This window comes from Salmo salar, chromosome ssa10, assembly GCF_905237065.1.
Source record: "Salmo salar chromosome ssa10, Ssal_v3.1, whole genome shotgun sequence".
NCBI classification, from domain to species: Eukaryota; Metazoa; Chordata; class Actinopteri; order Salmoniformes; family Salmonidae; genus Salmo; species Salmo salar.
In genome coordinates this window covers 116,495,699-116,509,215 of record NC_059451.1, presented here as the reverse complement: position 1 = coordinate 116,509,215, position 13,517 = coordinate 116,495,699, and the positions used below count along the sequence as shown (strand labels likewise).

General features: G+C 45.4%; 1 protein-coding gene across 4 annotated transcripts in view; it reads right to left on the bottom strand.

The window, feature by feature from the left end:
- Nucleotides 1-13,517, bottom strand: part of LOC106561645 (dynamin-1-like protein) — a 22,658-nt gene extending 9,141 nt beyond the window's left edge. Inside the window, exons 1-12 of one of the 4 annotated variants that reach the window (XM_014125798.2) lie at nucleotides 13,100-13,517; nucleotides 11,887-12,031; nucleotides 10,852-10,887; nucleotides 9,832-9,878; nucleotides 8,270-8,341; nucleotides 6,837-6,923; nucleotides 6,402-6,564; nucleotides 4,588-4,708; nucleotides 4,199-4,330; nucleotides 3,811-4,017; nucleotides 2,992-3,112; nucleotides 2,562-2,717 (exon numbers count right to left, since the gene is read on the bottom strand). In XM_014125798.2, the coding sequence (XP_013981273.2) occupies nucleotides 2,562-2,717; nucleotides 2,992-3,112; nucleotides 3,811-4,017; nucleotides 4,199-4,330; nucleotides 4,588-4,708; nucleotides 6,402-6,564; nucleotides 6,837-6,923; nucleotides 8,270-8,341; nucleotides 9,832-9,878; nucleotides 10,852-10,887; nucleotides 11,887-12,031; nucleotides 13,100-13,201 (1,389 nt within the window). In that variant the 5' untranslated portion in view covers nucleotides 13,202-13,517. The remainder of the gene's footprint in view (nucleotides 1-2,561; nucleotides 2,718-2,991; nucleotides 3,113-3,810; nucleotides 4,018-4,198; nucleotides 4,331-4,587; nucleotides 4,709-6,401; nucleotides 6,565-6,836; nucleotides 6,924-8,269; nucleotides 8,342-9,831; nucleotides 9,879-10,851; nucleotides 10,888-11,886; nucleotides 12,032-13,099) is intronic. The other 3 variants (XM_014125800.2, XM_014125799.2, XM_014125801.2) reach the window with 3 other exon arrangements.

Here is a 13,517-nt window from a genome sequence, read left to right as displayed (position 1 = left end):
AAGGGTTTTTGGCCTGGTTTGCTAACTACCTCTCTCAAAGAGTGCAGTGTATAAAGTCAGAACATCTGCTGTCTCAGCCACCGCCTATCACCAAGGGAGTACACCAAGGATCGATCCTAGACCCCACGCTCTTCTCAATTTACATCAACAACATAGCTCAGGCATTAGGAAGCTCTCTCATCCATTTATACGCAGATGATAGTCATACTCAGCTGGCCCTTCCCTGGATTTTGATATAAATCTCTACAACAAAGCTTTCTTAGTGTCCAACAAGCTTTCTCTGCCCTTAACCTTGTTCTGAACACCTCCAAAACAAAGGTCATGTGGTTTGGGAAGAAGAATGCCCCTCTTCCCACAGGTGTTATTACTACCTCTGAAGGTTTAGAGCTTGAGGTAGTCACCTCATACAAGTACTTGGGAGTATGGCTTGATGGTACACTGTCCTCTCAGCACATATCAAAGCTGCAGGCTAAATTTAAATCTAGACTTGGTTTCCTCTATTGTAATCGCTCCTCTTTCACCCCAGCTGCTAAATTAACCCTGATTCAGATGACCATCTTACCCATGCTAGATTACGGAGACGTAATTTATAGATCGGCAGGTAAGGGTGCTCGAACGGCTAGATGTTCTTTACCATTCGGCCACATCACTGCACTCTATACTCCTCTGTAAACTGGTCATCTCTGTATATCCATCGCAAGACCCACTGGTTGATGTTTATTTATAAAACCTTCTTAGGGCTCACGCCCCTCTATCTGAGTTATCTACTGCAGCCCTCATCCTCCACATACAACACCCGTTCTGCCAGTCACATTCTGTTAAAGGTCCCCAAAGCACACACATCACTGGGTCGCTCCTCTTTTCAGTTCACTGCAACTAGCGACTGGAACGAGCTGCAAAAAAACACTCAAACTGGACAGTTTTATCTCCATCTCTTCATTCAAAGACTCAATCATGGACACTCTTACTGACAGTTGTGGCTGCTTTACGTGATGTATTGTTGTCTCTACCTTCTTGCCTTTGTGCTGTTGTCTGTGCCCAATAATGGTTGTACCATGTTTTGTGCTGCTAACATACTGTGTTGTCATGTGTTGCTGCCTTGCTATGTTTTTGTCTTAGGTCTCTCTATATTGTGTTTTATATATTTCATTTTTTTTTTTAATCGCAGTCCCCGTCCCCGCAGGAGCCTTTTGGTAGGCCGTCATTGTAAATAAGAATTTGTTCGTTAAATAAAAGGTAAAATATAACTGGGCAGAGGCCTGATAGTGATGGCTGTTTAACAGTCTGATGGCCTGGAGATAGAAGCTGTTTTTCAGTCTCTGGGTCCCACCTTTGATGCACCTGTACTGTCTCCGCCTTCTAGATGATAGCGGGGTGAACAGGCCGTGGCTCGGGTGGCTGAGGTCCGTGATGTTCTTGGCCTTCCTGTGATATCGGGTGCTGTAGATGTCCTGGAGGGCAGGCAGTGTGCCCCCGGTGATGCATTGGGCAGACCTCACCACCCTCTGGAGAGCCCTGCGGTTGCGTGCGGGCCGTACCAGGCGGTGATACAGCCCGACAGGATTCTCTCAACGGTGCATCTGTAGAAGCTTGGCTGTGGTCAATGAACAGCATTATTACATAGGTATTTATCTTGAGGTGGGATAGGGCAGTGTAATGGCGATTGCATCGTCCATGGATCTGAATATTGTTGTGGGACTAGGGTGTCTGGTAAGGTGGAGGCGATATGGTCCTTAACTAGCCTCTCAAAGCACTTCATGATGACAGAAGTGAGTGCTATGGGGCAATTGTAATTTAGTTCAGTTACCTTCGCTTTCTTGGGTACAGGAACAATGGTGGACATCTTGAAGCAAGTGGGGACAACAGACCGGGATAGGGAGAGATTGGATATGTCCGTAAACACTCGGAGGACACGACTTGGGATGCCGTCTGGGCCTGCAGCCTCGTGTGGGTTAACACGATTAGTCCAGGGACTGAACGTTGGCGAGTAATATACTGGGAAGCAGTGGACGGTATGCACGCCGCCTGAGTCTGAATAGGGCCCCACTGCTATCCCGTGTGGCTCAGTTGGTAGAGCATGGTGTTTACAACGCCAGGGTTGTGGGTTCGATTACCACGGGGGACCAGTACGGGGAAGAAAAAAAATAAAATGTATGAAATGTATGCATTCACTACTGTAAGTCGCTCTGGATAAGAGCGTCTGCTAAATGACTAAAATGTAAGATGTAAATCTCTTCTCCGACGTGGGTGGTTTGGTGCAGCCCCTGGGATGATCAGAACTGCCTCGGGAAGTTCAAAACAAAGGACCCAGGTCAGGGAAGTCGAATGTCTGGTAAGTGACCGCCGATCTAATATCCAAAAGTTATTTCCGGCTGTATACAATAATACAAGAAACATTCTGAGCAAATAATGTAAGAAATAACACAAAAAAAATATATACTGCAAAGTTGGCAAGGAGCTAGGAACAAGGCGACCGTGTCTGTCGGCCACCACCTTGCCAAAACAGAGTGAACTTGTGTGTGTGTGTGTGTGTGTGTGTGTGTGTGTGTGTGTCCCTCTACCTGTGTGCTGTAGTTGCTGCAGTGCTGGATGATTCTCTGCATCTCTTCGTGAACCAACTCTACACAGCGCAGGCTGGGCTCCTCCAGTCTCTTCACCTGTCTCTTCACCAGCAGCTCAAATGACACCTCAGGTACAAACAGGGCTGGCCGCGGGCCCTACAGAGAGAGAGAGCGAGAGAGACTACATTACCCAGCAGTCTCTGGCTAACACACAACTCACAGCTTAGAAGAATAGTTAAGTGTTCATTTTCTTAAGAGAGAAGGTAAATGTGTCTTTCTGCTTTGAACTCAAGCTAAAATAACAAGCTTACCCCTTAAACAGATGTGTCAAACTGATCGTCAAAACACTGAACATTGCATCATTGTACTTGAAATGAACATGGATCCCAACAAATGTGAGGCTGTACATAACCAGTAGCATACAACTCACTGTAGCATTCCTAATTGCTGTTAGCACGTCTATGGTGGTCAGACCTCCCAGCGGGTCGACGGACTCCAGCGTCCGACCAAACGTCTCATGGAAAATATAACAGATTCGTGCTCCACCACACCTGGAAGAGAACAACAATGTCATTTCGAGAGCTAAGGTTCTATCGGCATTTGTCAAAATTGAGTTGACAGCCTTGTTCTACTATATAGTACTCTAAATGCCACAATTGTTATGCAAAATATATATATGGTTTGAATGCGGACACCATTCAAACCAATGAGGTTTTGGAACTTTAAAGCCAATTATCTCAGAATCCTCTTTTAGTAGATAAAATGTTGAAGTCCCAAGTTCTCGCTATGTAACTGAATGATCAAAGTAGGAGGCTACTTAATCTAGCCAAGCTAATCTACCTCCTACACAGTTGTATGGGCTCCCGAGTGGCGCAGCGGTCTAAGGCACTGCATCTCAGTGCAAGAGGCGTCACTACAGTCCCTGGTTCGAATCCAGGCTGTATTACATCCGGCAGTGATTGGCAGTCCCATAGGGCGGAGCACAATTGGCGAAGCGTCGTCCAGGTTTGGCCGGGGTAGGACGTCATTGTAACAAATGATTTGTTCTTAACCGACTTGCCTAGTTAAATAAATAAACATTGGACTGCAAAAGCTTCCAATTGTTTGACTTGTGAAGCTCAATTTGAACTGGCGCCACCTTCTGGCAATTAGTAGAGGTGCAAGAGGTTCTTTCCATCCTTCCTAATTTTCTCTTCAAATAAATGAACTAAATACTAAAAGGGGGGGGGGGGGAGTATAAGTTGCTCACAGTTCTGTTGTCTCTATGTACTTAGCGGTGCCCTCGATAGTGTGGCAGTACTCTGCAGCGAACTTGGTGATGAGCTGCAGCAGAGTAGAGCTCTGGTCCTCTACAGGTTCACCATAGCTACTCAGCAGGGACTGGTACTGGGCCGCCAGCACATTGATACGAGTCTTCAGCTCTGGGAGACAGTCTCTAATGTGATGCATCAACAACCTGGCAACGAGGATGAGAAGAATGTGAAGTTAGAAATAAGAAAAGGGCAACATGCAGCATGATAGTCGTCCACAACCAAAGTGACATTACACTTCAAAATCAGAAGTTGGTCAAATGTTTTCAAACCTCAACTTGTCTTCTGTTTAAGACTTGTTTGCAGAATACATTTCTATTTTCATACCTGTTCAACGTTCTGGCTAAGTATTTGGTTCCATTTCTGCTGGCGAGGGAGGGGTACTTCTTCTGTAGGAAGGCATATTCATCACGGATGGCGTCGGCCACTGACTTCTTATTGTTGATGTCGAGCTGACTCCTTGGAAAAGGAAGGAAGGTGGTACTGTGTGAGTTTTTTTAATGACATTGTTAGAGAACATTGTAAACCAAACGTCAAAAGGAATGCTGGCCCTTTTTCCATTTTGATCTTGAGGGACTGTTGGCTTCTAAAACCCTTTGATGCACGAGGAGAGGCAATCCTCTCCCTTTAAAATATATACAGGATTTTCAAGAAGGCTGACGTCTTGCTCTATTCAACATGTTAGAGACTGAAGTGTATTGTGTAAAGGTGCAGACCTGTTGACCACTCCTATGAGGCCCAGTTTGACAGGGATGACCCGACCCATCAGTACGTCCATGGCATCTGTCCCAGCATCCATCAGGTCCAGTTTGGTCACCACAGCCAACGTCCTCCTGCCTACACACAGCAGAACCCATATTCATAAAATAATCAGAGTAGGAGTGCTGATCTAGGATCAGGTCCTCCCTGTCAGGAGAAACTCCAGGTTAACCAAGGGATTTATACTAGGCGGTGTATCCTACAGCCAGGTAACCAAGGGGTTTATACTAGGCGGTGTATCCTACAGCCAGGTAACCAAGGGGTTTATACTAGGCGGTGTAGCCTACAGCCAGGTAACCAAGGGGTTTATACTAGGCGGTGTAGCCTACAGCCAGGTAACCAAGGGATTTATACTAGGCGGTGTATCCTACAGCCAGGTAACCAAGGGATTTATACTAGGCGGTGTATCCTACAGCCAGGTAACGAAGGGGTTTATACTAGGCGGTGTATCCTACAGCCAGGTAACCAAGGGATTTATACTAGGCGGTGTATCCTACAGCCAGGTAACCAAGGGATTTATACTAGGCGGTGTATCCTACACCCAGGTAACCAAGGGGTTTATACTAGGCGGTGTATCCTACAGCCAGGTAACCAAGGGGTTTATACTAGGCGGTGTATCCTACAGCCAGGTAACCAAGGGGTTTATACTAGGCGGTGTATCCTACAGCCAGGTAACCAAGGGGTTTATACTAGGCGGTGTATCCTACAGCCAGGTAACCAAGGGGTTTATACTAGGCGGTGTATCGTACAGCCAGGTAACCAAGGGGTTTATACTAGGCGGTGTATCCTACACCCAGGTAACCAAGGGGTTTATACTAGGCGGTGTATCCTACACCCAGGTAACCAAGGGGTTTATACTAGGCGGTGTATCCTACAGCCAGGTAACCAAGGGGTTTATACTAGGCGGTGTATCCTACAGCCAGGTAACCAAGGGGTTTATACTAGGCGGTGTATCCTACAGCCAGGTAACCAAGGGGTTTATACTAGGCGGTGTATCCTACAGCCAGGTAACCAAGGGGTTTATACTAGGCGGTGTATCCTACAGCCAGGTAACCAAGGGGTTTATACTAGGCGGTGTATCCTACACCTTGGTAACCAAGGGGTTTATACTAGGCGGTGTATCCTACACCTTGGTAACCAAGGGGTTTATACTAGGCGGTGTATCCTACACCTTGGTAACCAAGGGGTTTATACTAGGCGGTGTATCCTACAGCCAGGTAACCAAGGGGTTTATACTAGGCGGTGTATCCTACAGCCAGGTAAGCAAGGGGTTTATACTAGGCGGTGTATCCTACACCCAGGTAACCAAGGGGTTTATACTAGGCGGTGTATCCTACAGCCAGGTAACCAAGGGGTTTATACTAGGCGGTGTATCCTACAGCCAGGTAACCAAGGGGTTTATACTAGGCGGTGTATCCTACAGCCAGGTAACCAAGGGGTTTATACTAGGCGGTGTATCCTACAGCCAAGTAACCAAGGGGTTTATACTAGGCGGTGTATCCTACAGCCAAGTAACCAAGGGGTTTATACTAGGCGGTGTATCCTACACACAGGTAACCAAGGGGTTTATACTAGGTGGTGTATGCCATGGCATGTCTGACATAAGGATTAAAGGATTTTGAGAAACCACTGTAGGAGACAGCCAATTGAGATTAACAGAGCGAAAGCAGGAGAGAGAGCGTACGGAAGAGAGACAAAGAGCGAGAGACAGACAGTCAGCTACACACAAAAGAGAAGAAATTGAGAGCGGGAGAAACCTGACGGTGTTTACCGTCAGGGTCGACCTCGCGCGCCACTTTGAGGGCCTCTGAGGTGGCCATGTCTGTGTTGGCAGCAGTCACAGCCAAGATGATAGAGTTGGGGTTAGAGATGTGCTTCACTATCAAGTCTTTGATCTGCACCTCTATGTCTTTGGGCTGGTCTCCCACCGGCACCTGGGTGGACATACACACTGTCAACGTAGCCTGCCCATCTCATATTTCAAACCATACTTGGGGTTCTGTCTCCTTCAATGTTCAGTGAACCATGCTGGTAACATGAATACCCTTGCCTGAGCTCTGAAGACTTGAATTATCTCCAAGAGATAATGCCTTGACTTTAGCTCAGCAGACTAAGTACGTTTTGAGGTGGGTTCAAACCAACTCGATCCCACTTGCGCAACTCAATTAGCATTTCAATTTGAAATAAAACATTTGTTTGTGTGTACCTTTGTGATACCTGGCAGATCCACCAGTGTGAGGTTGACTACGTGAGGGGAGAAGATTTTCAGGTGTATGGGTTCATCCGTGATTCCCTGGAAGAAGACAAACAGAAATGTCAGTTCAGCAGTTGGTAAAGATAACACGTGTTTGACTTTGTCTGGGACTATCTTCACACTAAATTATTTTGTTGTTGACATTCGTATTTATTACGGATCCCCATTAGCTGTTGCCAAGGCAACAGCTACTCTTCCTGGGGTCCAGACACACCAAAGCACCCACATTACATTTAAAACAGTGAACTATGTTCGTACTGAATGAACTAAAGATAAAACAGTACATCATATAACATCTCTACACCACCACATATCCACAACATGTTCAATACCACCATACAACAATATCACAATGTGTGCTGATGCATGTGCCTGTACCTTTGTGTGTGTCTCTTCACAGTCCCCGTTGTTCCATAGGCTGTACTTAAAAAAGTATCTGATTCTACTGCTGCATCAGTTACCTGATGTGGAATCGAGTTCCATGTAGTCATGGCTCTATGTGGTACTGTGCGCCTCCCATAGTCTGTTCTGGACTTGGAGACTGTGAAGAGACCTCTGGTGGCATGTCTTGTGGGGTATACCTTGTTATTGACATACCTTGTTATTGGCATACCTTGTTATTGGCATACCCTGTTATTGACATACCCTGTTATTGACATACCTTGTTATTGGCATACCTTGTTATTGGCATACCTTGTTATTGACATACCCTGTTATTGACATACCCTGTTATTGACATACCCTGTTATTGACATACCTTGTTATTGACATACCTTGTTATAGACATACCTTGTTATTGACATACCCTGTTATTGACATACCTTGTTATTGTTATTGACATACCCTGTTATTGTTATTGACATACCCTGTTATTGACATACCCTGTTATTGTTATTGACATACCTTGTTATTGACATACCTTGTTATTGACATACCTTGTTATTGTTATTGACATACCTTGTTATTGTTATTGACATACCTTGTTATTGGTATACCTTGTTATTGACATACCTTGTTATTGGCATACCCTGTTATTGACATACCTTGTTATTGACATACCTTGTTATTGGCATACCTTGTTATTGACATACCCTGTTATTGGCATACCCTGTTATTGGCATACCCTGTTACTGGCATACCTTGTTATTGTTATTGGCATACCTTGTTATTGTTATTGGCATACCTTGTTATTGACATACCCTGTTATTGGCATACCTTGTTATTGTTATTGACATACCCTGTTATTGACATACCTTGTTATTGACATACCTTGTTATTGACATACCTTGTTATTGTTATTGACATACCCTGTTATTGACATACCTTGTTATTGACATACCTTGTTATTGACATACCTTGTTAGACATACCCTGTTATTGACATACCTTGTTATTGCCAGAAACTCTTTCCGTTTCAGCTTCGATCTCGAGACGGATTTCATCGAAGTCTGTGTAGATCTAAAAAAAAAAAAAACAGTTTAACCTTAAAATGGAATAACACATTATTACATTAGGGTTTATATTAGGTGCATATGACATCAATTTAAATATGATTTACTATGATCTGGTCCCAACATCAAAAGGCTACTGCAAAAATCTAAATATAATTTGATTTTACAAATGTAAGCATGAAGGTAAAAAAAATCCTGTATCACCCACAGCATCCATTTACAGCACGTCACAAGGCCTTCTCTGTTCGTGACCATGAAGACATCTAGAGCACCAGAGAGCAGTTCGCTGCACAGGTCTCTACTTTATATAGACCTATTCAGCCCCATTCCCTTCCCTCTAGTGTATATTCAGCCCTATTCCCACAGAGAGAGAGGGGGTGCGACAGAGAAAGCGAGAGAGGGGGGGTGCGACAGAGAGAGAGAGAGAGGGGGGGTGCGACAGAGAGAGAGAGAGAGGGGTGCGACAGAGAGAGAGAGAGAGAGGGGGTGCGACAGAGAGAGAGAGGGGGGGTGCGACAGAGAGAGAGAGAGAGAGAGAGGGGGTGCGACAGAGAGAGAGAGAGAGGGTGCGACAGAGAGAGAGAGAGAGGGGGTGCGACAGAGAGAGAGAGAGAGAGAGAGGGTGCGACAGAGAGAGAGAGAGAGAGAGAGAGAGAGGGGGTGCGACAGAGAGAGAGAGAGGGGGGTGCGACAGAGAGAGAGAGAGAGGGGGGGTGCGACAGAGAGAGAGAGAGGGGGTGCGACAGAGAGAGAGAGAGAGGGTGCGACAGAGAGAGAGAGAGAGGGGGTGCGACAGAGAGAGAGGGGGTGCGACAGAGAGAGAGGGGGTGCGACAGAGAGAGAGAGAGAGGGGGGGTGCGACAGAGAGAGAGAGAGAGGGGGTGCGACAGAGAGAGAAAGAGAGGGGGTGCGACAGAGAGAGAAAGAGAGGGGGGTGCGACAGAGAGAGAAAGAGAGGGGGGTGCGACAGAGAGAGAAAGAGAGGGGGGGTGCGACAGAGAGAGAAAGAGAGGGGGGGTGCGACAGAGAGAGAAAGAGAGGGGGGTGCGACAGAGAGAGAAAGAGAGGGGGGTGCGACAGAGAGAGAGAGAGGGGGGTGCGACAGAGAGAGAGAGAGAGAGAGGGTGGGTGCGACAGAGAGAGAGGGGGGGGTGCGACAGAGAGAGAGAGAGAGGGGGGTGCGACAGAGAGAGAAAGAGAGGGGGGTGCGCGACTGATCATGTGACTTAGAGATAGTTCCTCTCCTACACAAAACATCTAGTTATTCCAATGTGAACAAATCAATACAATAGCCAAGGGTTCCCAAACTCAGTCTTGGGAACCCGTGGCTCTGCGAAAGCCTTCTGTGTGTGTTTATATCTGCTTAGGTTTATGAAACGTTTAAGCTGTGTGTCTATTTGTGGCAGTGAAAGGGAACTCCACTGAGAATAACAGAATGCTGAGGGAGTGCTTTGCCTTGTCACCAACCTGCATTGTTCGTACTGAGACATCGCCTACCTTGTTTTTGGTGTGTAGAAATTTGCCCCATTCCTCTCCGTCGACACCTGTGGGAATATGACAAGGCAGTCTCAGTCCCCTTTCCCAGTCTATCTGCCAGATGTCATTTGGAGTGGGCCTAGCAGCCTACTCTTAGGGCCAGTTTCCCGGACACAGATTTAGTTTAGGACTAAACTACATCAACGGGGACGCTACATTGTACCTGATTTTCAAGGTCTAGGCTTCATCTGTGTCTTGGAAAGCAGCCCATTGTGTTGTAATTAAACTGCCATGTTGACTGGTGTCAAGGGAGGATGTAAACCTATTTATTTGTTTGTTCAGCTGGGATGGGAATACGTTATGCGGGCCAATAACCCAGAGGGATACAGACACAGATCTGAACAAACAATACAGTGAGAAATGTGTTTTTTGACAAAAGCAAAAAAAATATGCCAGCTGTGAGAAAAGCATGGTTGGTGCATTATGGGAAGCACAGGAATAGGCATTACTACTACCTAGCTACCAAACACCTTTCATAAAACAATGTTATTATTTAAACTAATAATACATGCATTAGTTGGATTAATTCAACTGAAATAATTACCTATAATTATCTATGAAATAAAATAAACAAGATTCAGCTGTTAGTTAGCTATAAGCAGCTATTTGAGGACATTTTAAGAGGTGTTTGTTTTTCAGCATGTTTAAAAAGGGGCGTGAATTGAAACATAACATTTTATTTGCCCTTAAGGGCCATACTTACCACCTAATAAGTTATCACACTGTGACCATGCATTCCAAAATAGTTTTTCTTAGGATGTTCTTTCCTTATACAGAAAATACAGTGCTTTGTCTGAATCAGAGTTTGACCTTCCTGGGCTTGATTCGCTGAATCAAGCTAAGCCACAGGGTTTGTCAGCGCAAAACCAACAGGCTAAAAGGCAGGATGGGAGAGGGGGCTAACAGAAAGGGGTAGACTAGAGTAAGAAGCTGCTGATTGAACACAGACAACAGGAAATAACGGAACAAGGAAACAGAGACCTTGGTAAAGGCGCATGTTTCTCCAAGCATTGGGGTCTGTGGTTCAGAAGAGATCAGACGACAGGAGAGAAGGGTTAGTAGTTATAGATGCAGCTCCTGCATCAAGGCCATCTGCAGCAGTGCAGTGGTTTACATCATCCTCCATGTGACTATTCCCTGCTGCAGGGCAGACTCAAGCACTCCGCCTATAGGGCAGAATGTCTCATAAAGCACACAGGCTTTACTACATTTGTCATTCTATTGGGGAAAGCCTAATAGCGGCATATCTCATAAGCTGGTTTTGCATTCGGATGTCATTGTGGATGGAGTATCATGACATTGAGCGCTGTTGTGACTTGGTGGCTGTGTAAGAACATTCAGGTGCCTGTAGAACTTTGATAAGGGAAACACTGTTAAAGCTTATATGCCTAATTTACGGCTAGAACTTGCTAGCTTGTCCACTGCTGTGAATGCAGACTTCTATATCTGCTGAGGTGACATGGCACTTCTCACAGTCCAACTGAATAATGCACTGTGACATGACTTGCTGGTGCAGTCATTCATACGAGCATGTCCTGGCCTAAGAAACTCTACCAGGCTAAAAAAGGCTGGCCAATCAGAGTCAGAAACACACAGGCACAGAGAGCATCAAAACACAGCATGCCACAGACACACAGACAGACAAGACAGACACACAGACAGACAGACACAAAGACACACAACACACAACCTAGGACACACACACTCAACTAAATTGGTTTAAATAGTAATCTGTGGACTGTAGACATGAGGGACAGGAAGGATGAAAACCACAACACCATCCTCAGTTAACTGCCAGGAGACACAGAGCAGCCACCAGCAGAATGTCACTTTGCCAAAGTTCACAGATTTTTCAGAAACCCTGGTTTGAGGACTTCCTTCCAGAATCAGAAGGTAATAGCCTCAGCAGAGAGGGAATACTCTAACCATGGTTTCTGAAAAACCTGGGAACGTTGATGAGAAGCATCCCAGAATTGTACAACCCTAGAGCAGTGATGGTGTCGTGTTTCACAGTACCATTCTCCTCGCTGGTCTTCCTGCGGTCCTCTGGATCCACATGGACCAGCTGGAGGATGAGGGGCCGACGGGTGACAACGCCAGTACCACGGGGCAGAAGGTCTCTCCCCACCAGAGCCTCTAGCACTGAACTCTTCCCACTGCTCTGGAGACAGAAACACAGCACAATCAGTAACAACACAAAAAGTAAACAACACAAGTCAGCATCACTTACAAAACAAAAGAACTGATGCATTGACAGAGTTAAATCTTGCCACAACAACATTGATTTTAACCTGCCTGATCTCACCTCAGCTGCGCCTTGCTGTAGTTGACCTATTTATTTTAGTTTGCACTCGGTCATGTGGAAAACAGAAAAATCCCTGAAATCACTGTCAGTTCTAACAAACCCCTCTGAGTGAATCTGTCCTTTGAAAAGCAGTAACAAGACAATGCAGAAACACTCTGGAGGCCAGATAATTGGGGAAACATCCTATGGCTGCCTTCTTGTCGCCATGGCACCTTCAGTTCAGAGGTTGCCAAAGGGCTGAGACAGTGCCATCCTCTTAGCAAATTAGTGGAATTGTGTGTGCCTGGGAGGGGATGGCGGCTACTGCAAACATGTTATGTAACACCTACAAGAGAAGGGTGTACCCCCTGGAGAGAAGGGTACAGGTGCCGCCTATTTGAAGTATATAATCTCTGTTCATCTAAGCAGATGGAAGGTAATTCTAGAAATCAAACAAAGAGGATGCCTTGGAAGAGTTCAATTATGTTCACATTCATTGAAAAATATTCAAGTCTTCCAAGGCAAGGAGAAGACTGGATACAAGTGAGTGTAAACAAACCAAAACACTGGAGCGTTTCAAAATCACCTCTAGTTAGTTGTTTGCTTTACTTTGGTCACGGCTTATGACACCTGCTGCTGAACATAGCAGTATATTACAGGGGTATTTGGCCATGTTGCACTGCCTGTCAAATTCGCTCCAGTTATCGGCTCACAATAGTGCTAAACTAGCTAGCTAACACGTTAATTAACGTGATAGTGGTTAGCTACAGCTAAGTAACTAACGTCAGATAACCTTGCCTTGAAAACAGAGCACACGAAGCTACATTTCTATGTTCCATGACTGGATCTGCGTGATAGACAACAGTAGCTAGCTAACGTCGTAAGAGTGAATGAAACTCGGTAGCATGCTAGATAGCTAAAGTTCGCTAACTGGCTGATTCTTACCTGCGTTCCAACAACAGCAATCTGCGGCAGTTGGATAATGTCCGCGCCAACTGTATTAAACACATCTTGTAATTTGTTGATGACCGGGATAAGGGCCTCCATAGCTCTGAAAAAGCTATACCTGCCAAATAAATGGACTAACTAAAAAAAGCAACCCTGCTAACCACAGGCACAAAGTCATCCAATGTCCCTCACACGGTTACAATGTAAACTGCCCTGAAAACTGCGCAAAAAAATAATAATATTCAGCGTTGCATTATGGGACTTGGAGTTTTTACATAGGGAAACTGTCAAAGGAACAGTAAAAAAAAATGTAATAAAGTACAAAAATAAACTACATTTACAAGCGTTGACATCATGACGCACCAATGTTACTGTAGCTTGGTTTCCATCCAATTGGCGACAGATTTGAGTGGCG